The 24,680-nt window shown below is 44.3% G+C and overlaps 1 protein-coding gene across 1 annotated transcript; it reads left to right on the top strand.

Moving 5' to 3' along the window:
* The first annotated feature begins 3,171 nt into the window (after nucleotides 1–3,171).
* On the top strand, nucleotides 3,172–23,782 carry LOC124696077. The gene is made up of 2 exons (XM_047228859.1): nucleotides 3,172–4,239; nucleotides 23,486–23,782. The coding sequence occupies exons 1-2, from the start codon at nucleotides 3,172–3,174 to the stop codon at nucleotides 23,780–23,782; spliced, it is 1,365 nt and encodes a 454-aa protein (XP_047084815.1).
* The last annotated feature ends 898 nt before the right edge of the window (nucleotides 23,783–24,680 follow it).

Here is a 24,680-nt window from a genome sequence, read left to right on the forward strand (position 1 = left end):
ACTGAAGGTGTTCCTATGCGATCTCCTGGACGCATCATTATTTATCTGACCGTGGCATGGTGTTTTGGTTACTTTTGCGAAACTTGCATGGTGCTTATTCTGTTTACAGGATCAGTATCCATCTAGGCTTATTATGGTGGTTGCACTCTACGCAAGCTTTTGAATGCATCAGTGTTTGATTATATAAACTTATGTATGGTTGTATATCTAGCTTAATGGCTCGATAACTTGGCAGTTGTCCTATGCGCAAGCTGTGAACTCGTGATGAACCATGTGGAGATATAATATTGTACTTCAGATTTGGTTTTGATGCCATTGTGCCTCGAGGTAAAACATTGATACCTATGAATGTGATGAACCATTAACCAGAGCCTAGGGAGAGTTCCTCGGCCTTCGGCGAGCTGCCAATTGAGCTGCTGCGGTGTTCTTTGCTAGGAAACACGGGCAGCCCCTGACACGGCTCGTACTCTTGTAAGATCTGCTTCCACCCCAAATCCTGATTCTGAATATCACAACCAAATTGATCACGGAAATGTATGGTATGGCAGAGCTGTTAGAAAGCGTATAGTACAGTGGTCAGCCCATGCAGACCGGCCATGGATGACTTGCATACAATATTTCCTGGTGCCTCTAACTCCTAGGCCATGTTTAAAGCTAGTGAATGTCACGTCGGTAATGGCATCGAACCAGTTAGCCTCGACCACTCTAATACGGAGTAGTTGACAAGAAGTAGAGTGGATGTATTGTTTTAGAACCAGCTGAGCTATGTCTTCCCAATGCTATTCATATGGCATCTTCGTCTATATATATAGTGCATTAGTGCAAACTGATAGGCCGCACTTTTCTTTTTGTACATGTCGTGTATTCATGGCACGTCATATCTATTGGCTAAAATCAATTTCACCATTATTGTCCTATGAAAATATATTGACCGATTCTCCAAACATTTACTAGTACGAGGGGTAGGCATGGCTTCTTTATCTCCAAATCACATGCACTCATGCGGTTACATGAGCGCGCACACACATGATCGGTAATATCCATTGACTGTGAGCAAATGAGTGGGTACTGTCAGTTACGGACTTAGCCTCTTTGGATTCAAGGAAAAAATACCACTAGAATACCAAAAACACATGATCTTGATAGGATTGTAGGCACAAATAGAGCAACAAATGAGAAAATTGTACAAAAAGTTATTTGTACCAAACACATGAAAACACAATAAAATGGCTCCATCTATGCAAATGGGTAGTGTAAATAAGATATTTTATTGAAATCAATTCTTAGCAATTTTATAGCGGCATTCCTCTTTGATCCAAGGAAAAAACCAAATGAATAGGATAAGAATGCATGCGTAAAGCCCGTGACCGGGAAACCCAAGAGTTTTGTGAACTTAGCCAGTGTTTTTCTTTTGGGAAGGCCAATGCCAGGTTTTAAATATATTTCAACCGTTACAAGAAATAAAATGAGACAAAGGTCCTTGGGTAAATCGACGTCACATTACTCATGCACTTGAGCAAAGCCGGTTGCTTCCTATGGATCTTCGAAACACTTTCGGAGTTAGGAGAACATTCTTGTGGCAGCGTACTGGAAGTTTCTGGTATGTATGGCGACGACAATGTTTGCCATCATGCAGAAGAAGGCGGCGTAAAGGGTTGTGCAAAGGTGAAACTGCCCATGGTATGAGACATACTCTCCAACACACACCAAACAAGGGATTGGGATTAAAAGTCCATTTCCCATCTATCCAACTCCCACCCCTGAACTCTCATTCCCCGTCTCTAAGTTACCAAACACGCTGTAAGATCAATTCTAAAAAACAATAATTTAGAACCAATTTGTGGTGTGGTTGGATGGTTACGATGACAGTGGCACCTCTAGCCAGCCCATCAGAGTTTAAACCCCAAGTTTAATACTTTAGTGTCTCGCGAAGATGGAATATCCGTTTAGCGGGAGGTGACGTTGTCAATAACGGGACGTTTGTGATGACTTCGTCAATGTCAAGACTTGGCAGATCAATTTTTATTTGGTTCAAGCTGTCGGAGGTGCTCATAGGAGTAGCGCGTGTGCATACATCATAGAGGTGATCGCATGTATGTATGTGGAAGCATTTACGTTTGTACTATGTTCGTTAAAAAACAATGATAAGATCATTAAAAGGCAAACTTTAACATTAATTTTCACATAGAGAACGGTGTGGATGGAGAAAGCCCATCTATATGAGTGTCGAGCCCACTTTCACTTCGGCCCCGTAACAGGTACCTCACCCGTCGTTTCCATTTCCAGTTTTCCACCACCAACAGCCAACAGAGGCGGCGACGGCGGCAGCCCTACGGTTCACAGCTCGATCAACACTGCGACCCTCGTCGGGAGTACAGCGCCGATATCCGGTACACGTCTCTCCTTCCTCCCTGTATACCTTCCGCCTTCCTCTCCTCCGTACTGTGAATCTCACTGCTCCTACCATGTGCACTGACCATGCACGGAAGGTGCTCGGTATATATTGCCTGTAGGCGCCGGGTCGAGGAATCGGCACAAATGGTTAGATTCACAGCCGTAATCGAGTGAGTGTGAGCGGAGGAGTCGGTAAAATTCAATCGCTCATGCTTAGATGCTAGTACGTACATTTGGTTGAGTTGCCACTGAATCAGGCCATATGCTACTTACCGCTCGTCCCACCTTGGCAGCATTTTCCAGATATCCGTTGTGATTGGACAGTTGTAGCCTATTATTCGTAGTTTTCTCAAGTATTTTAGTAGTTCTGTTGTGAACTTGTGATGTGATCATTCAATTGGATGGATCTGTGAAGCCTTGCCTTGGTCGAGACTCAGTTATCTGGTTGCCAGGAACACCCTACAGTCCTACACAATTAGACAACCCAATTGCTAGCGTCGTATGAAAATGCGCAATAATTTTTTCGTGGTATTTGTGAACACAGAATCACACCCTCTGGACTTGAAATGTCCGATACCGGAAGATATCTGCAAGAGAATACCAGCACTCTTGCTCATCATTCCGTCTTCTTCTGCTTGTGTTCCACGCTGGTCTTTGGTGCATCTTTTTTTTAAGGAACTAGGGACAGTTACCAACTGATCCTCGGTGCATTCCATTGGCCGCGATTGCTGATGATTTTGCCTCCACTTTCCTGTTTGCAGACGCCGACTCAGGACGATGGCCGAGAAGCTTCTGTGCCCGATGCTGTCGTGGTCAGACATCCCACTGGAGCTGGCCGGCCTGGTGCTCCGCCTCCTGCCCGCATACGCCGACCGTGCTCGCTTCGCTGCGGTCTGCCCCCAGTGGCGCGCTGCTGCACAGCTGATCACGGTGCCGCCGCCGGTGCCACTGCTCGCTCTTCCTGATGGAACTTTCTACAGCCTCCCCTGCACCGAGCCCTTCCGCTTTGCCGGCTGCGGCTTCGCGGGGTTCAAGAGCGCCTGTGGTAGCTGGCTCGTCTTCCCGCGTGATGACGGATGCTTCCTGGTCAACCCCTTCTCCAGGGCCACTGTAACGCTCCCTGCTCTGTCCAGCGTCCGGCTCTACCCCGCCGATGCTGATGTGAGCCACATACCTGTGGACCCCCTTAGGTTCACATGGCTGCATATCAAGGACAAGAATCCCCAGTTGAGTAAGCTAATGATGTGCTCGCCTAACCTGGTCGCTGCATTCGTCAACCATCAAGGCCTTGGTCAGATTCTAGTGTGTCAGCCAAGGGCTTCCTCGTGGTCAGTTCGAGCCTATGATACGTGTAAAGGATTTGAAGATATGGCGTTCTACCAGGGAAGGCTCTTCATCCTTTCTCACCATGAGCATCTCTCTGTTGTAGACATCAGCCAGGACGAAACCACTGGTGATCCATATGTTTCTCGGATTGTACGGATCATCAAGGGCAATCCCTTTCCTTTGTTTCCGTCTGAAGACAACGCTAGGGTCGATAAGAAGCTCTACCTGGTTGAATCGCGTGGTGCATTGCTAATGGTTCGCAGGAAGGTTTGCTCCAGAAGGATACTTGATAAATTTGTGATTGCACGGAACAAGTTTGAGATTTTTCAGGCTGACCTCAAGCAGCCAGGGTGGGTCAATAAGACGACCTTAGGGGATGACCAGGTTCTTTTTCTAGGCCGAAGGTGCTCCCAAATTGTTCCTGTCTCTCAGTATGGGTTGCTGGGAGACCGCATCTGCTTTTTGGATGATGATGAGGAGTATTTCAATGGCCGCTGTTACGAGGATGAGAATGCTTCCGTTGGTGTCTATGATGTGATTGGCCAAGTGGTTTCCTTCCCTCTTCCAACCGTCTCTTGGAAGCGCGACGGGATGTGTCTCGCAACCTGGCTACTCCCTCAAAACTGAACTTGAAATGTTTCTGTCCAGTCTCTTCAATGTACCACTACATATCTATCTATGGCATATTGTTATGTGGCTACTATGTTGTTTGAGGCATGCCTACTTTGTGAACTCGACATGGTGGTTAATATCGTAAGTGCATTAGTATGTACCTAACATTGACGGTTGCTCTACGTGCAAGCCGTTCAGTGATCAGCACTTTATTATCGGAAATTTATGATTTATAGGTAGTGACGAATTATTATCCTTGACTTGTGTTATGGTCAAGCTGTGAACTTCTCATGCTTCAGAGTGATGAATCATATGTGCTTTTCTGCTTGTTTAGATGTGTATTTAGTTTTGATACCATCCTGTCATGCTTGTTTATATGCCTATCACTATGGCGGTTTCTGAAGGATCATACAATTCACAATCAAAATATCATTATTTGTTATTAGCATATTTGAGAATCGTTAGAAATTGGATAAATGGCATGTTTACAAAATAGTTTATCTAAACTTATTGTTTTTATGACTAAGTGAGATTCAATTGTAGTATGCTTAAGCGGTTTGAACCTTATTTTAGTTTTATTTACTTTTTAATAATGATTTTCTAGATTACATCCTAACTTCTGGTACTTTGTTACTAGTGAATCATTGATCTGAACTCTGCAAATTGTCAGATATCATATATAAGCCGAAAGAAAGCTTAAATGAACTATTGTTTGGGCCAAATATTGGTCTACATTCTGAAACAAGTTAGGACATTGTGGACTAGTGGATGCATCTCCGGTATTCAAACATAACATGTGTGATCTCAGGCATAGAACTGTTCCATGAAACAAAGTAATTAAGGGAAAGAAACCTATGCTTGGATAGCTAACGGATATCAAACTCCCGATCAAAGGGTTGTACTGAATTACTTTCGTGGGATCTAGATTTGCGCTTGATGTTGTCTCGTGAAATGTTCACTCCAACTAAAGTTTCTTGGGTTGTGGCTAATCATGGCATCCAACTATTTGAATGAACTTTGGATGAGGTCCACCGAATCATAGGCACGCCTCATGGAAAAGTCATGGAAGTGCATCTGCCTCTTCTAGATATAGTTTGTGAACCATGAGTCAATTCTTCAACAAAAGACCTGATTATAGTTCCTTATAACAACAACATTTGCACTCCTCACAAAAGAATAAAGATATGATCTTTACATTGGCATGCATCGGTGATTGGTTCCGTACTATGGTAGTTGTTCCAAAATTAACTCTACCAACACCATGGGTAGTTGGGAAATGTTATAAAAAACATCTTAACAAACAACATAAACTCAGGTGCTAAAAAATATTTTTTGTAAAAAATTGTATGATATCCGCTAGGAAACATCACACACAAGGAATGTCCCAGTCTTGTATGGTTTGGGACTACTTGATTTCTTGGACTAATGCATGGTCAATGACGAATGTCCCAGTCTAGAATTGATCGTGGCGTGTTCATCCCTGGACTTATGAATGAACTACCTCAAAAGAAATAACTTGTGATGATCCTTCAGCTAATCTGTTGTGGTGTTATTTTCTTGGATAGATATGATAGATTGTAACAGTTGTCTATTAACCGTTAATTAGTCGCATCAAGAGGAATAAGAAGAGTTTGCAACTTAATGAACCTACAGTCAGATTTAACACTACCAGAGTTCATACGCGTCCATACAATATTTTTTTTAATCTTTCCTTGTATCAACTCCGGTAGAGTGAAACCATAAAACCAAAGAGATAGCACCAAGCCCGATGTCACCCCTGATAAAACAAAGCATCACTGTGTGATATATAGTATCAGTAACTATGCTTCACATCTTTCTCGTTCTGTTGCATACCACAGATAGTTTTCTAGTATCATATATACTTATAAAGATTCACTCTTTTTTCATCCATCCTCATCTCGACTCAAGACTATAACCATACAAACATAGGAGCATAAGATCAAGCTATTGTCTCCCTTTTTGCCCTCAATAGAAGCATCAAATAGTGACATGTAACTAGGTCTGGGCATGGGTAGCTCGGCCATGACCCACAGCCCAACATAAAAGCTCAACATTTGGGCTAGGATGTGGGCTCTACTTTTATGTCTGAAGCTCTTCCCAAAAACTCCCTAAAAAAGCCCGGTCCAAACTTGAAATACATTGATCTACTATTTTACTAAAACATAGGTATAATAATGTATTTTAATATCATTAAAATCATCAAATTGATAGGAAAATGGCATTGTTTACATATTTTGGCAAGGGGCTCGGGCTAGCATTTTTCAGGTCCAGCCCAAGGACCAACCATGGAAATTTCCATGTTACATATAACATGAGGAATGGTGATTTCTGCTACAAAATATATGATTAGACTAAATTTAGGATGGTTTCCTATTATGAGATATAATCAGACTAATTTATACCCTTAGATACTTTAGCAACGCTGGTATTGCAGTGCTTAAATAACCATCCAAAAAATCTCAAGTAGATAAAAGCAAAATGACGAGTCAGTCCTTAAGACACGTACAATGGAAGGTGCTTATAAAGAATTGACAAACCAATTTTTTAAACACTAGAGCTTATTTTTGTAGGAGCTTGATTAGGTACCTCTCAATTGAAATAATAATTGCTGCCAAAGTAAGTACATTTAGAAACACGTTGTATTATACATGTTTCAAGTGCACCAATACGTCATAAAAAGATGCCCATGGCTCAGTGGTCATTGCATAACGAGGTTATGTTTGTCACTTCCCGATAGTTAATTATATATATAAGCCTATTTGACGAACATCTCGATTATATTAACAAATAAAAAATTATAAAAGAGACGTTCAGATCTAGGATGGTTGTACCTATATTTAGAAAAGATACCATTAGGAAACTTGGAAATACATCCAAGTCTCCACCAAAAATATGTTTTTTATTTTTGAGATCTCCACCAAAAATATGTGGTAATAAATCTCACCATTACATTGAAGCTTAGAAGAGTCGTAAATGAAAACTACACTGGCACGCAGAGATATATTTCTCACAAATTTCACTGTAGTAGCTAGCCATGTACGACATAATTAAAAATAATGTTGGCATAGCGGAAGTGTATCGTAAGTAACAGTTTGAATTTTATATCCAAAGATAGCTACGCATGTTCTAACTCCGTTAGAGGTCTTTTAGCACTTCCCTCATCGAGATAAAAAATAAATCATGTTTCTAACCATATCAAATGAAAAATAGCACATTATTTCTCCTTTCGGATTAAACAAAGTCATCTTTCCAACCATGCCACATAAAACTAACACATAGCTCCGTCATCTAGATAAAACAAAGCATCTTTCCAACCATACTGAATAAACATAGTAAATAGTTTTTCCATCCAGATAAAACAAGGCATCTTTTCGACCATAATGGATAAAAAATAACACACTATTTGCCCACCTGAATAGAAAATAAGGCTGGGCATGGGCATCGGTAGCTAGGCTTCACCGTCCCGAAAAAATAGACAGTCGATTCAAGGAACGGCAAGTCTAATATCGTTAAGTCGATCTTGGTTCGGCGCAGAATGATCCAATGGCCATGTGTAGGTGTGTAGCTGAATAACCGGCTATTTTTCTTATAAGTAATAGTAGTAAAATATTGGCGCCGCGACACACCGCGCCCTTGTGGTAGCCATGAGTTGAAGAATAAAATGTGTTGTTTGGAAATCCAAATTTGATCCAGGGTGCATATGCTCCTGCTATTAGGAAACACATTTAAAAATGTGAAAAAAATTGTAAATCAAAATTTCGTGTCTCGTACATGTTGACACTCTATATGCGCACGCAAAGTTTCGCGGAAAAATCGGCACTTTGTATGCGTTGTGTAAAAAAGATAAGAAAATGTCCTTGTGAAGAGTTTTTTTAGCATCAAAATTTGTATTTTTTACACATGACACAAGAAATGTCGATTTGTGAAAATTAAGATGCACATGTGACATTTTTATCATTTTTAACATTTTTAAGTAATTTAAAAGCCATTTTAAAAAGTAGGAGCCACTAGTGGAAAACTGCTCTTTTGCACCGGTTCAAAAGGCCCATATGCACCGGATGGCCAACCGGTGCAAACCATCCGGTGCAAAAGGCCCCCCCCTTTTGCACCGGTTCGGTTACAAACCGGTGCTAAAGGGGGCACCACGTGGCCGTCTGTGGAGAGTCCGGCGGGGGACTTTTTGCACCGGTTCGTAATACGAACCGGTGCAAAAGGGTTGTGCCGCGGCAGGGTTTTGGTGCCATTCCCTGCCGCGGTAGACTCTGCCGCGGCAGAGAATTGCACTAAAACGCTGTCGCGGCAGACTCTGCCGCGGCAGGAATTTTCACTAAAACGCTGCCGCGGCAGACTCTGCATCCATTCGAAACACGGTATAATATTAATGCAAACAATTCAAATATATATATATATATATATGAAACCATTGTATTACATATATCGATCAAAGTGACACACGTTCATGCATATATATATATGTCTACATCAACTTTGATATTGGCGGTTGTCCACATAGTGTTCTCCATCTGGAGCTATGACTTGCTCAAGTAAGAACCCTGCCAGTTCTTCTTGAATTGCTCGTACACGCTCTGTTGCTAGAAGACCGTCCCGCAACCGTTGGATCTAATAATTTGAAGAAGCTACGGTGGTCAATATATATATGTGTGTGTATGTGAATGAAACACAAGGTGATAAAATAAAGCCATGAATGTTGTTTAATTACTTACATCAAGTTGTTCCAAAATGTCCCTCACATGATGAGTATTCTGGCGGATGAACTCGCAAACGTAGAACCCGCATAAATTATTCCCGTCCTCTTGCCTCAAGCACTTTACGAGAACAAAGTTCAATCAAAATAATATATATATAATCAAGTATGATAATAATTGTATTGAAACTAGAATCAAAGAGATGTGCGGCCTAGCCATTAATACTTACCAGTACATGTTTTATTCGAAGTTCTTTATTCTTTAAACCCGGAGCTTTGTTGGTGAACCGTTTCCAAGCCTTGTGGAGGATATCAGCCATGTCCCCCCACGCCTCAAGGGGTTTACTCTTCGAGTCCATGACTTCTACTATCCCGGTGTCGGGTTCAATGACTAGCAGGATATAGTGAAACCTGCGGACACACATATATATATATATGCATAACTCATCAATTACACTTAACACATGGAGTAAGCGAAAAAGATTTAATGTGTGAAGAGAGTAACACTCACGCGAAGTTGTAAGGAAATAGTATTGCCCTTTTGTATGAGTTTTTCCCTAAGACATGTACCAAGTTATTCTCCGTGTCCTTGGGAGAGTTGTCGACATGTATACCCATTCACGGTATATGGGTCAACGAACCCAAGATCATAGATTTGCCCCTTGCGGCATTCGCGAATCTTCATTCTGCATAATACGGTGAGAGTATGGTTATATGCATGCAATAATGGACGAGCCGCGGTAGAGACTTAATTACATAAATAATACTTACAGACAGTATGCACTCAGCAGAGATTTGTCGAGGGCGTCTTGGTTGAATAACTGAAATAATTCACAAAATTCGATGTTCATGACGTCAGTTCGCCCGTGGTGCTCATCTCTTATTGCCACCATGATCCAGTTCGGGCCGTCCTTACATGCATCCAAGTACCAATTATGTAGTCTTCGCAGCTGTGTTGATAGATTAGGCAACTCCGCAGCTCTGACAAGAGGTTCCCCGTATGTGTAATGGTATGCTAATTGGACATCGTCCGTGTCCATGAATTCGATGCGGCTTAAGTACTCGGGAATACTCATACCGGCCGCATCTCGCCTCATCTTTGTATAGTTTTACCATCGTTGGATCAAGGCACGCTTAGGACATCGGGATACACTTGGAGCGGGGGGCACGAGTTTTTCCGGGCTCCAAGTCGGGGAACTGGTTTCCCATCTACCTTACTTTTTCCCACCGCTCTCTTGCTAACACATTTGACTTGCGAATAGACCGGTCATAGTTCGATGAAAGACTTGGCTCAGAGTTGATGAAGGTTCTTCAGCAGTTTCAACTTCTTTTCCAGAGATATAGCTGGCTCCGGCTCAAGCTGGGGCTTTTTAAGTTTCAACATTTGTTGCTTGTGCTTGTTCAGCTACGATCTTGGCATTTTCCTCAACTGTATAGTCATAAGGTCTCTTGGGAGCAACCTTAGGCACTCTTGGGAGGGGCTCTTGTTTGCGTCTCGGTGATTTGTTACGACTCAGCTGTGTCGTAGCGGTCCGCCTAATTTTCCTCTTATACATGGGCGGCGGAGAAGTCTCACGCGGCGGCGGAGATGGCTCACGCGCCGGCGGGGAAGGCTCACCCGGCGGCGGAGATGGCTCACGCGCCGGCGGGGAAGGCTCACGCGCCGGCGGGGAAGGCTCACGCACTGGAGACGGCTGCATCGGTGGAGAATGCTGGCTCGGTGGAGACCTTGTTGGCGCCTTCCAACCCGAAATCACAATGAATTCCTTTCGCCATAGAACTGTAGTGTTCTTGGCCTCTCCCAGCTCTAGCACACCCCCTTCACCGGCAGGGTGGTCAAGCCTCAGCGGCCCATACCCATCCATAACTTGATCCACCCCGGCAACAGCGTATCCAGGTGGAACCGGCTTGAAGTGATATCTTTGATCAGGTACCGGCGGTAAGACATAGCCGATCGCCGCCTTGAGCGTTAAGTAGCCCATCGTTTGGAAATGTAGCTCACAAGGTGTCGACTCGTGATAAAGTCCACGGGGTAGAGATCGAAGGCATCCGCGGATCCACAGGGGAGGGAGGAGCCATCTCGCGGATCCACATCTGCATCATCACCAGGCAGCTCCGTGGAAGCCACGCTGCTCTTCCGCTGAGATCCCTGGCCGGTAGCATCGAATGTAACTTCTTCTATCCGCGGATTAGGTTGAGGTTAGGTGACTGTGACTGGGCCTGACATTATCATCCTCACTTGCTCCTCTAGCTTAGCAACGCGTTCTTGAACCACATCCTTTTGCCTCTGATGGCTTCTATCGGGATATTTCTTCGTTTCTGCAGGAAACCCAATACACCACGGCTTGCCACCTGGTATGGTTCGTGTTCGTCCCGGGTGTTCAGGATTCCCAAGGGCGCGTGTGAGCTGGTCCTTCTCTCTTTCGGGATGGAACTTCCCTCTTCAACTTCCTTTGCAGCATTTCTAAAGGCTTCGATGGGAAGTGGGTTTTCCCGATGTCTTTGTGTATATATGCAGAACCCTTGTGCGTCCAACGTGCCCCCATGCGCGTAAAACCAATCCCTTGACCGCTGGTTCCATTTTCGTACCTCTGGCTGGATCCCGTTCTTAATTAGGTCATTCTCCCATTTCTCCCACTTAGGTCTGCCAGCCTTGTAGCCTCCTCGCCCCATGGTATGGAAGTACATCTTATTAGCAGCATTTTTCTTGTTGGTGTCTGACCTTGTCTTTGCCCTCTCCGATGTCTTGTACTTCACAAATGCCTCCCAGTGGTCTTTTATCTTCTCATAGGGGCCCTTCAAATCTGAAGTCTTCTTTTTCTTGACAAAGGAGTTGTCCAATTTCTTCTTGTAGTCGTTGAACTGCGTTGCCATCTTCTTAAGAGCCCACTTCTTGACTCTTCGTTGTATGCTATTCAGCTCGGGATCCTCAGGGTCTGGCCTTTTATTATCACTATCAGAGTCAGCTGGCTCCGGACATGTGAAATTTACCATGAGTTTCCTAAACATCAGATTTTTGGATCTCGTATCGACGTAAGTAACTCCTTCGTCCGCCTTTGCAGGTTTCTTCCATTCTTGAGCGGTGATCGGGATGGTGTCCCTAACAATAACTCCGCATTGACTTACAAACTTTTTTGCGTGATCCTTGGGAGAAATCGGTTCGCCGTCTATAGCGATTTCCGTGATGATGCACCTTTCATGCTCTTCCATCTTTTCGGCCGCGCCTCGTTTAGTTCCGCCAGTACGGTGTGTTGATTGGGAGGTCTAAAAGAAGAAACAACGTTAATATATGTATATGCACATATCTGTAGGCTTGGTTAATTAATATATATACCTCGGCGTGGTGAGCTTCTCCCTCGCGGTCGTCACCTTCTCCCTCACCGGAGTCGTCTCCACGGTGGTCTTGCTCATCTTCCTCATCGGAGCCGTCTCCTCGGGTTCCGCTCGTCTCCCTCGCCGGATTGGTTTAGGTAAAGAGAGGTGATATCGTCATCATCACGGATAATCTCCTCGACGAGGTATTCTTGTTCTAGGTCTCTTTCCATAGTTTCTGCAAAGACTTAAAAGTTATTCTAATGCTATAAACACAACGAAGCAAGATTCTGCAAAGACTTACAAGTTTCTGCAAAGACTTACAAGTAATTAAGAATAATGCTCAATACATGATCAAAATATTAGAGTTATACATATATATATAGGTACTAATTAAGGATAATGCTCAATACATATATAGTTCTTAACTAAGGATCGATAATAGTGCTGAAAGCAGATAGTGCAGTTACATGCATACATAGATCGATAATACATCAATCACTACTACAAACACTCAACCGCGCAGACCGGGTCCTAGAGGGTGCCGACCGGGTCTTGAGCCACGCTGGGTGTACCCCCAAAGCCACGGAACAACAACGGGAGCATAGCTAACATGAGATCCCTGCATAACGCTCCATCCGGTCCTATACATGTTGTCTAACGCATACATGTAATGGCGAACGTGCTGGTCCTCCGCTTCAATGCGCTGAGCTACCTCCTCCGGCGGGGCCGGCTCCCTCTGAAACGAATGTGGCCCATAAGACCTCCACCAGAGAATATCCGGGTCTACGACGGGACCCGGATTCCGCACCAAGGTGCGCGCCCCGGAAGATAACACCTCCCAGTGCCACCCCGGCGGAGCCCAGTCCCGGACTTCCCCCATCTGCTGCATCTCCTCTAAAACTGTCCTAGCTCCAGGACGCGGAGGCCGCGACATCGTATGCAAACTAACAAATATAATATTGAATTTGAATAAAGTGCTTATGAATATGAATCAAAGTAATTAAAAATTTTCTAACACATACTAATATAGTACTGACATATTCCATCTAATTTTTTTCCTAATTTCCTAAACTAACTCTAAATTTTCTAACTACTTCTAAATTTCTAACTACAAATTTTCTAACTAATTCTAAATTCTAAATTTTCTAACTAATTCTAAATTTTCTAACTAATTCTAAATTCTAAATTTTCTAACTAATTCTAAATTCTAAATTTTCTAACTAATTCTAAATTCTAAATTTTCTAACTAATTCTAAATTCTAAATTTTCTAACTAATTCTAAATTTCTAACTACAATTTTTCTAACTAATTAAAACAAAAAAAAAAACAAAAAAAAGACAAGGGCCGGGGGCTCACCTGCTTGTTGCCGCGGGCGGCGGTTGGCGGCAGCCGAGGGCGGCGGAGCAGCCGCGGGCGGGGGTGGCGGCGCAGCGCGGGGGCGGCGGCACGGGCGGTGGCGGCGCACGAGCCGGCGGGGGCAACGCGGGCCCGCGCGGGCCGGGCGTGGCGGCTAGGGCGCGCGGAGGAGAGGCCGGCGGCGCGGGCGCGAGCGCGGAGGAGAGGAAGCGGCGCGGGCGTGGAGGAGAGGTCGGCGGCGGCGCGAGCGCGGAGGAGAGGCGGCCGGCGGCGGCACCAAAAATTTGGGCAGCACCTCCCCTATTCCGTGTTCCTCGCGCGAATGGAGAAGAAGGGGCGCGCGCGGGAATAAATAGGAGGGGCCTTTTGCACCGGTTCGTGGCCGGAACCGGTGCAAAAGACTCTTTTGCACCGGTTCCAGCCACGAACCGGTGCAAAAGGCCCAAAATTTGACTGAATTTTTTCCTTCTTCCCTCCTTTTTTCGCGGTTTCCGCCACGACGCCGAGCGGTTCCCGCCACGACGCCGCGCGGGATATGTTCCCGCCACGACGCCGCGCGGGATATGTTCCCGCCACAACGCCGCGCGGGATATTTTCCCGCCAAGACGCCGCGCGGGATATTTTCCCGCCACGACGCCGCGCGGGATATTTTCCCGCCACGACACCGCGCGGGATATTTTCCCGCCACGACGCGCAGCGCGGAGATTTCCCGCCTAAACACCCTTTATAAATAGTAAGCCCCCGTCTCTCCCATTTCACTCATCACCAAACCCTAGCCCATTGCACAATGCCCCCAAAGCCGCACCCGCCGCCGGTGGAAGTGGACCCGCAGCTCGCGGAGATAGAGGAGTGGGAGGAGCTGCTGCGGCAAGAGGCGGCAACCAGGAGGGCAGCAGCGGATGAGGTGGACCCGCAGCTTGCAGAGATAGAGGAGTGGGAGGAGACGGCGCTAGCGGCTACCATAGAAGCATTTGAGAGGCAGAGTCTCCAGGAGCTGCATAAGCGGCCGCGTGTGACGGATCCGGATAGTGAGGAGATGCATAAGCGTCGTCGTGAGGAGGAGCTGCGGCAGGAGGCGGCAGCCGGAGGGCAAGCAACGGATGCGCGGAAGAACTAGTAGAAGTTGTTATTTTAGTTTAAATTTAGTTAATGTTCAATTTCAATAAAGCAGTTGTTGTCGTTGTTTTAGTTTAAGTTTAGTTAACGTATCTTGTTAAATTTCAATAAAGTCGTTGTCATTTTATCCCGGTTAATGGCTGGAACCGGTGCTAAAGACGGTTGATTAGTTTATATACCCCTTTTATCCCGGTTACTGGCTGGACATCTTCGGAAGCTCCGCCCGAGTAACTCTTCCCGCAAGTCCCGCTCGAAAACTGCTACTATACACCCAACAACCAGTAGGTGAGGATAAATTTTCAAACATGTGTATCTAGAAAAATAATAAACTTGGATAATTGCATTTAGTTCAAACGACCAATGTTACTGATACATATCACAACAAACGCTTCACAATATGAGCTCAAGGTACATGATAATAATTAATACATTATGATCGCTTTGACCGTAACCATGGAGTATCTTCAGCATTTAACGCGATGGTTGGATCAATGTTCACTGTGAAGGGCGGAATTTCAGCAAACTTATTATAATCTTCCGACATGTCTGTCTTGTCCTCGACTCCCACGATGGTTCTTTTCCCTGAAAGAACTATGTGACGCTTTGGCTCATCGGATGAGCTCGTTTCCTTATGTTTTCTTTTCTTCGGTCTAGAGGACATGTCCTTCACATAGAAAACCTGAGCCACATCATTGGCTAGGACGAATGGTTCGTCTCTCGTAACCAAGATTGTTGAGATCCACTCGTTGTCATTCCGTGCATGCCTGGTCTACCTTTACCCCTTTTCCATCCAGCTTGAACCATTTGCACCGAAATAAAGGGACCTTAAAAGAAGGTCCATAGTCAAGTTCCCATATCTCCTCTATGTAACCATAATATATGTCCTTTTTGCCACTGCTAGTGTTTGTTGCATCAATGCGGACACCACTGTTTTGATTGGTGCTCTTTTTATCTTGGGCGAACGTGTAGAAGGTATTTCCATTTATCTCGTACCCCTGGAAAGTCACTATAGTCGAAGATGGTGACCCAGCCAACATGTACAACTGATCTACAATATTGTTGTTATTAATGAGATGTTCTCGGAGCCAATCGCCGAATGTCTGCATATGTTTATGCGTGATCCAGTCTTCGGACTGCCCTGCATGTTACGAGCGCACAATATTCTTGTGATCGATGATATACGGGGCCACCAAGGTGGAACTTTGTAGAACTGTGTAGTGTGCTTGAGTGAAAGAAATGCCGTCCCTACATATCATTGACTTCCTTCCTAGCGTGCCTTTTCCACTTAGTCGCCCCTCATGTCGCGATTCAGGAACACCAATCGACTTAAGGTCGGGAATGAAGTCAACACGTAACTCGATGACCTCCTCTCGTTCCATAGCCCTTGAAGATGCTTCCTCTCGGCCTAGCACGGTTATGAACATATTTCTTTAAGACCCCCATGAACCTCTCGAAGGCGAACATATTGTGTAGAAAGACAGGACCGAGGATGGCAATCTCTTCGACAAGGTGAACCAGGAGATGTGTCATAATATTGAAGAAAGATGGTGGAAACACCAACTCAAAGCTAACAAGACATTGCACCACATCCTTCCGTAACCTTGGAAGACTAGCTGGATAGATTACCTTCCGAGATATCGCATTAAGGAATGCACATAGCTTCACAATGGGTATTCGAACATTTTCCGGCAGAAGCCCCCTCAGTGCAACCGGAAGCAACTGCGTCATAATAATGTGGCAGTCATGCGACTTCAGGTTCTGGAATGTTTTCTTCTCCATATTTATAATTCCCTTTATATTGGAGGAGAAGCCAGACGGGACCTTGATACTGTAAAGGACTTCAAAAAAGATATCCTTCTCTGCTTTGGTAAGAGCGTAGCTGGCAGGACTTAAGCGACTCCCTGTATCCTTGTAATCATGTTCTTGCTTGTCTTTTGGGACTTTCATACGATACTGATCCTCCCGTGCTTCTGGTGTATCTTTTGTCTTCCCATACACGCCTAAGAAACCTAGCAGGTTCATGCAAAGATTCTTCGTCACGTGCATCACGTCGATTGAAGAGCGGACCTCTAGGACTTTCCAATAGGGTAGATGCCAAAATATAGATTTTTTCTTCCACATGGGTGCGTGTCCGGTAACGTCGTCATTCGGAACAGATTGACCGCCGAGGACCCTTTCCAAAGATTACTTTTAGGTCCTTGACCATATCAAGTAAAGCATCACCGGTACGGAGTTCAGGCTTCACCCGGCGATCTGCCTCACCTCCGAAATGATTGCCTTTCTTTGTGACGGGGTGCCTCTTTGGAAGAAATCGACGATGCCCCAGGTACACAACCTTCTTACATTTATGCAAATAGGCACCTTCGGTCTCATCTAAACAGTGTGTGCATGCATTGTATCCCTTGTTTGTCTGTCCTGAAAGGTTACTAAGAGCAGGCCAATCATTGATGGTCACGAAAAGCAACGCTCGTAGGTTAAATGACTCCTGTTTGTACTCATCCCATGCATGTACACCTGGTTTGCTCCACAACTGTAAGAGTTCTTCAAATAATGGCTGTAGGTACACATCAATGTCGTTGTCGGGTTGCTTTGGGCCTTGGATGAGCACTGGCATCATAATGAACTTCCGCTTCATGCACAACCAAGGCGGAAGGTTATAGATACATAGAGTTACAGGCCAAGTGCTATGACTGCAGCTCTGCTCCCCAAAAGGATTCATTCCATCCGTACTTAGGCCAAACCTTAAGTTCCTCGCGTCATCTGCAAAATCCGGGAACTCTCTATCGATTGTCCTCCACTGCGACCCATCAGCGGGGTGTCTCAGCATCTCGTCTTTCTTACGGTCTTCTTTGTGCCATCGCAACAACCTGGCATGCTCTTTCAACCGTGGTATTATAGGAGCATACCACATAACCTTGGCAGGAACCCTCTTCCTAGGGGGCTCGCCCTCAACATCACCAGGGTCATCTCGCCTGATCTTATACCGAAGTGCAGTGCATACCGGACATTTTTCCAAATTTTCATACTCAGCGCGGTAGAGGTCAGTCATTAATGCATGCATGTATCTTCAGCACCTCTAATCCTAGAGGGCAGAGAACCTTCTTTGCTTCGTACGTACTGTCAGGCAATTCGTTATTCTTTGGAAACCTCCTCTTCATTATTTTCAGTAACTTCTCAAATGGCTTGTCACATATACCAGCTTCTGCCTTCCATTGCAGCAACTCCGGGGTGGCACCGAGCTTTGTGTTGCCATCTTCGCAATTTGGGTATAACTTCTTTTGTGATCATCTAACATGCCCTTTAACTTTCGCTTCTCGTTTTCCGTTTCGCATCTCTCGTGTGCATCGGTGATGGCCCGACGAAGATCATCATTAACGGGCTCATCCGATGCCTCTTCATCTTGATCACCTCCTCCTCGCATCTTCATCTTCATCATGCCCTGCTGCGTATCACCGTAGTTAGGGTACATATCATCATCCTCTTCTTCTTCTTCGTCGTCTTCCATCATAACCTCTCTTTCTCCATGCTTGGTCCAACAATTATAGCTGGGCATGAAACCTTTCCAAAGCAGGTGTGAGTGAATGACTTGCCATTCAGGGTATTGCTTCAAGTTATGGCAATCAACACATGGACAACACATAAAACCATCCGCCTGTGGGTTTTCCTGAGCCACACGGATAAATTCTTCTAGTCCCGATCTGAACTCGGGTAGACGTCGGTCAACGTACATCCATTGCCACCGGTTCATCTACATCAAATAATTAATTAAGTTTATCAATAAACAATTACAAAACATCATAATATTTATATATAGTGGAAATTAGCACCGTACAAATGAAAGGGTTAAGTTGTTGCTTAAACCTTGATCGAGGAGGAAAGAAAGAGGAGAAAGCTTAAGTTTCGCTCCGGCACCTCATCTCATTTTTGTTGGGTGTAAAATCAAGCGGCATCACTCTCTCACACATTTCATCGAGCACCTTATGTACATGCCAAAGAGAAGCAACTTAGCACTCAACACACACACCTTCTCCTAGCAAAAATGAAGTGAGTGGGCTGTTTGGCCGGGTAGCTGAGCTGAAATAGGGCTAGGGACCTTTAGCACCGGTTCGTGTTACGAACCGGTGCAAATGGTCTATCTTGCACCGGTTCGTAACACGAACCGGTGCTAAAGGTTCCTCGGCTGACACGTGCCTCGGCGACGAACCTTTGCACCGGTTTGTGTTACGAACCGGTGTAAAAGATAGATCATTTGCACCGGTTCGTAACACGAACCGGTGCAAAAGGTCCCTCGGCCGGCTGCTCCCCACGAACCGGTGCTAATGACCCCTTTTAGCACCGGTTCGTGTCAAATCCGGTGCAAATGACATCTGGGGCAAAAAACCAAAGCCCTTGTTTCTACTAGTGAGCATATGCTCCTAAGATTAAAAATGCCGTGTCCCATGTTGTTGCTCTTTGGCTCTGTAAACTGATTTACAACCTTCTCTTGTATAGAATATGGCACATCCATTTTTCGTTATAGTCCGTGGACTCCGCACACTCAATTTGAATCGGTTGCAGAAATCAGCTGAGCTGAGTTATTTTGTTCTTTGAAAGCGACAGTTACAGGCAGGGCATGTTTGCTGGTGTATTTTACAACTTGATATGGGCAACTGAAATAATCTGATGATGCAAAAAAATATATTCAGGGCAATCTGGAGTTCTTTCAGAATATAGGATCGACTAAAGAAACCACACATTATAATTCCCTAGTTGCCTTATAAAGCATAGTACTATTTGTGTCTGTTGCCTCACACAAAGAATGTACGTCTTTTTCCATGTCGCTTCTATACCTCCCAGGATTGAATGTATGTCAATTATTTGCACTAAAATTCAGTTAGAACTTAGAACAGAGGATTTAGGACATGGGAGAGTAAGCAAAACTTGTAATATCTTGTGTTCAGGTTTCCAAAGTATGCCACTCTTGGCGCTGGACTGGATATAAAGTAACTAACCTGCGCTCAGCTTTGACAAAATAATGTGAACCCATCAACGGGAGTCATGTGTGCTGTAGATATAAAATATTTGGAAAAACAGTATAAACAGATATCTCCATGCAAAGAGGAATAATAATAACTCCGTGCCAAAGAAGAACATATATTTTCAACAGAAAATTCGGATTGGTGTTTCAGCTCTTTGTTGGGCTATTTGGAGAACCAGAAATGATATTATCTTTAACAAACAAAATGGGACTAATTTTTTGCAGGTTATCCAGCGGGCTGCTCATTCAATTCAGCAATGGGTTTTACTCCTCCCAGTGGAACAGCGGGAGGCTGTGGTTATTGGATGCAACCGGATGCTAGTGGTTGCTCAGGACTTCTTTTTCCAGGCTACTGGGTGGCGGCACTATTTGCCGTATTTTTAGCTGGTTGATTCATGTATCGACCTTAGCTTTTCCATGATTGTAATAAGACTTCTTGGATATACTATGACTTGATACTTTGTTTTTTAATAAAGCAAACCGTGTGCATCTATTGATGCAGAGGCTGGGGCTAAGCTCCTTTATCGGAAAAAAATAAGACAGAACTTGTGATATTCAATATTTTCGATATCTCCTTATATGTCTTATGGGCTCAAACAAAGAAGTAAATATTTCTTTCAGAAAAAACACTACATCTCTTCAAAGTTATGCAAGTATCCATTATTATCAAAGTAAATTTACAGAACCTATTTTCATGGTAAACAAACAAATAAGCCCAAAATGGAGAATTCTAGAGGATCAATTTACACAAAAGTTGAGTAACACCTCAGGCTTATTCAATAAAGATCTTGTATGCTTTGATGTTGAAGGATCAGAGTGCCTAAATGAGAAAGACGTCAGCACAATGATCCGTTAGAACTTCCGAAGCCACGAGCATAAGTAGCATGCCGCAGCTTCAATCGATCATGATTTTGATAATGTGGTTATCCATGTATCTCTTGTGACTGTGAACACCAACGGTAGAAAAATGGCAGTTATGTACAAATAACATAATGCTATATCTATCTGGAAGCTCAACTGCTCAACCAAGCTTTACAAAAGATCAGTAGTATTAGAAAGTACAACAGAAAGGAAAACTAAGTTAAACGTTCCTTAAAATCATCTTCTTTGCATACATGATGTACATAAAGCATCAAATCAGGTATGATTTTTAACATAAGAGCTTCAAGATTTATCTCTCTAGGATATGTTAATTTGTTGAATTGAATAGCACCACACTTAATTCCTCCATATCTCTAGATAGGTTTATTTACACAGGGTACTGAACATTATTCTTCAATTTTTATTAACTTAGAAGCAGACCAATGTACATAGGTTTATCAGAATCGCTAACATATTCAGAAAGATGAATATCTCAACCATATCTATAGGAAACATCAACTAACGCCGATGGCTAACATGGGTTGATATGAAGAAAAAAAAGTAAAGCTTTGTATTAACATTAAAGGAAGGCGAGTGCTTCCATAGACCCCCAACGTCGAACGGTTATGTTGAGCGGAACACAAGGACGGCCCAGATTAATCCGCGGCGAGGGGCATGATCGACTTTTCAGCTTCGATTTGGGTACACAAATACCCGACCCAAAACCCGCAGGACCCGTTAGCCGAGGGGGTACGCGTATCACCGCGAGAATACATACACGCCCGTACCCCTTCCGCGTACACGCCCGTCCATGCCCACGGGTCCACACACGGGTCCACGCTCACGCGCACAGTCCAGAAGAGTCCACTACTTTATCCCCACTCGGCCGCATCCCCTCCCCACCATCCCCATTTCTGGCAAAAAACAGAGGAGAGAAAACCCTAACCCTAGTTCTTCGGCGAACAAAGCCTCTCTCCCTACACTCCCATTTCTTCGGCGAAGCACAGATCCGGCAATGGACATGAACCTTGCCGCGGCTGCTGCTGGTTTGGAGGGCGGAGAGGGAGCGGAAGCGGCTGCGGCTGCGGGGGTGGCCGCGGGAGCGGGAGCGGGAGCGGCTGCGGGAGCTGCTGGTGCTGATCTGGGCGGCGGCGCTGGTGCGGTGGCGGACGGCGGCGCGGGAGCTGCTGGTGCTGATCTGGGCGACGGCGCTGATGCGGTGGCTGCTGCTGCTCGCGCCGCTGCCGAGAGGGAGGCGGCGTTCAAGGAAATCGACGCCTTATACGAGGCCAGCCGCACGTCCAGCCCCGCGAGGTAAAGCTATGTCTCCCCTCTCGGATCCGGTAACCCCCGCAAAGTCGATGTAGTAGATGCGCGTGGATGCTATGTCGATCCGGTAAACGCAGCTATGTCCGCGAGTACATCGAGCCCCGCGAGGTAGATCTACTCCCTCCGTCCACAAATAAGTGGATGCGCGTGGTTTTGAAGAGACCTTGAACTTTTTGTAAAAAAATCCCTCATTCGTCACTGATTGCTTGTCCTTGATTCGTCACTGATGCAATCTTTTACCTCTCCGGAGATTGCTGAAGCTTTGGCTCTTCGACAAGCGGGGCTGATCACTAGAAATAGGGTTTTTTCAAAGGTGATCTTCGTCACTGATTGCTTGTCCTTGATCCAATGAATAAACACCACTGTGCTTGATCGGTCTCAGGTGGGAGTGTTGGTAAAGGACATCAAACTTGTCTGTTGAATTTATTGCTGTCTGTTAAACGCTCTTTAAATGAAGCGGCACACATTTTAGCTAGATCCTGTAATCTAGCGTCCTTCGGTTTTATTTCCAGTTATGCTCCGGCTTGCATCCAGAAGACCCTTTGTATTGATATGGGTTAATGAATAAAGTGCCGTATTCTCGTCAAAACATATGCTCATTAATCAAGAAGATGCTTATAAATGTTGTGCATGCTAGTAACAACATTGAGAAACCAAAAATGATTATTGGGGGCTGGGATCAAGGCATGCAATGAGTGACCTAAAATGATTGAAAATCATACCTAGGGTTTACCGATATCGGTGAGTGATGGCATCTTTTCCATTTACATCACTATATTCTCGATGTAATATAAATGTAGTACAATGCCATCTGATTCCTCTTATACATAAATGCTTCATCGTATAGACTTTACACATTGTACTCTACCATACCTAATGTATCCTTATTTGTGGTTGTTAAAATATTATTGAGCAATGTATCTAATATTATTTGTGAAGAACTACTTGTTCCAAAACACATATCAAATAAGGCCTCGCTTCCATTTAATTTGCTAATTAATCACATCATATAATTACTCCTTGCCCCAATGCATGTCTCTCTTCTATTTTTTTAGGCATTAAATCAGTGAGCTAAAATGACGATCCACTTGCTCTATTTAATAGAGGCATTTAAAGAAGAAAAAAATGATTGGTTAGGCTGGCCATAGTGCTAGTATCAATTCGGTACTGTGCCCCTTGTCCTGCAAAACTAATAAGGAACACACATTTGTCTGTAGTACTATGGTGGGGATTGTTAGTACCTCTCATTTTTTGCGACCAATTGTAATAGTTCTTTCTTTCAGATGAAGTATGTTCCAGGTGAGGCATATCCAATGTCTCATCGGTTCTAATTTTCTTGTAGGATTATTCCTCATGTGTAGTCTGTTTTGTTCAATGAAATGAATACTGTCCTTCCATGTATGAAGCACATGTCTAACTAATTTTATTTGCAGTACAACACAGATGACGACGTCGACGAGGATAACTTTGAGTCCTACGTGCAGAGGCAGGTCAAGGGATTCGAGTCTCGGATTCTGAAGACAGTGCGTAGGGGAAGGCATGCTTGCCCCTTCTGTCCCTGCAAGGTGAAGGACGGCTTGCTGGCTTCCCTTGAGATGCATGCTATGGACACTCGCCGCAGCGCCCACGAGTGGCAGGGCAAGGCTGACCACGAGGCACTTGCAAGGTTCCTGCTGGGTCCTCGCCTTCCCCGTTTCGGCAGGATCCTCAAGAGGCGTCGCAACATGTGAACCTCTACCATGCATGCCTCAGCCCGATGCTCGCCGCCGTATATATATGTTATGTCCTTGGAGCTTATTTCTGTCTGGTTGTAATGGATAACTAAGAACTTTTAGGTTTAATGTGTGTACGTAGAACCTTAAGTTCTACTTATGGAATTTCTTAGTACTAAGAACTTATATCTCCAGTGTTATGCATGAATGCCTGCTTGTTTAGATAAATGCTAGTTATAACTCTTATGCATGAATGCCTTGTTTAGACAAATGCTAGTTATAACTGTTATGTATGAATGCCTTGTTTAGATAAATGTTAGTTATAACTCGTTACTCTTTTATCTAGATAAATGCTAGTTATAACTGTTATGCATGAATGCCTTGTTTGTTATTCTCATGCATAGATAGTTTTTCACATGGACTGCTCAGTCTCCGTAGCCAAACTTGTTCGATCCCTCGATAACAAAGTCATTGCCACGTAGAGATGTTAGCTAAAATCAACAAGTTTGATTACCATAGAAGGTACAGGTAAGAAAGGAGTAAAAAATAGTCACATATGAGCTTGAGGTAAAAAATAGTCACATATTGGTGTACTTGTGATTATTTCGACGTTGACTAAATAGACCATGCACCATTCCGTGTTAAGTCTCCTTGGGTTCTCACATGAAATAACCATGCACTCAGTTGGACTCACCCTGGCAACTCCATCCACATCCACATCCATCCACTTGATTTGGCATCCCCATCGACTTGATTTGCCCCAAAAGTGCATGTTTTCGCCTAAAAACCCTATATTTAGGGTGTCTAGATGCAACTCACCATTATCTACCCTATATTATTCATGTAGATTACAAGGGTATGAGTGTGGGGCATGCATCATGGCATTTTTATTTCAATTTCCACAAACTAATACATA

This window comes from Lolium rigidum, chromosome 3 (assembly GCF_022539505.1).
Source record: "Lolium rigidum isolate FL_2022 chromosome 3, APGP_CSIRO_Lrig_0.1, whole genome shotgun sequence".
Lineage (NCBI taxonomy): Eukaryota > Viridiplantae > Streptophyta > Magnoliopsida > Poales > Poaceae > Lolium > Lolium rigidum.

Excerpts from the sequence above, each read along its gene's own strand:
- LOC124696077 (XM_047228859.1), top strand. The coding sequence starts at position 3,172 with ATGGCCGAGAAGCTTCTGTGCCCGATGCTGTCGTGGTCAGACATCCCA. Across the intron at positions 4,240-23,485 it reads ACGAGGATGAGAATGCTTCC|TACAACACAGATGACGACGT; the intron begins GTTGGTGTCTAT and ends TTTTATTTGCAG.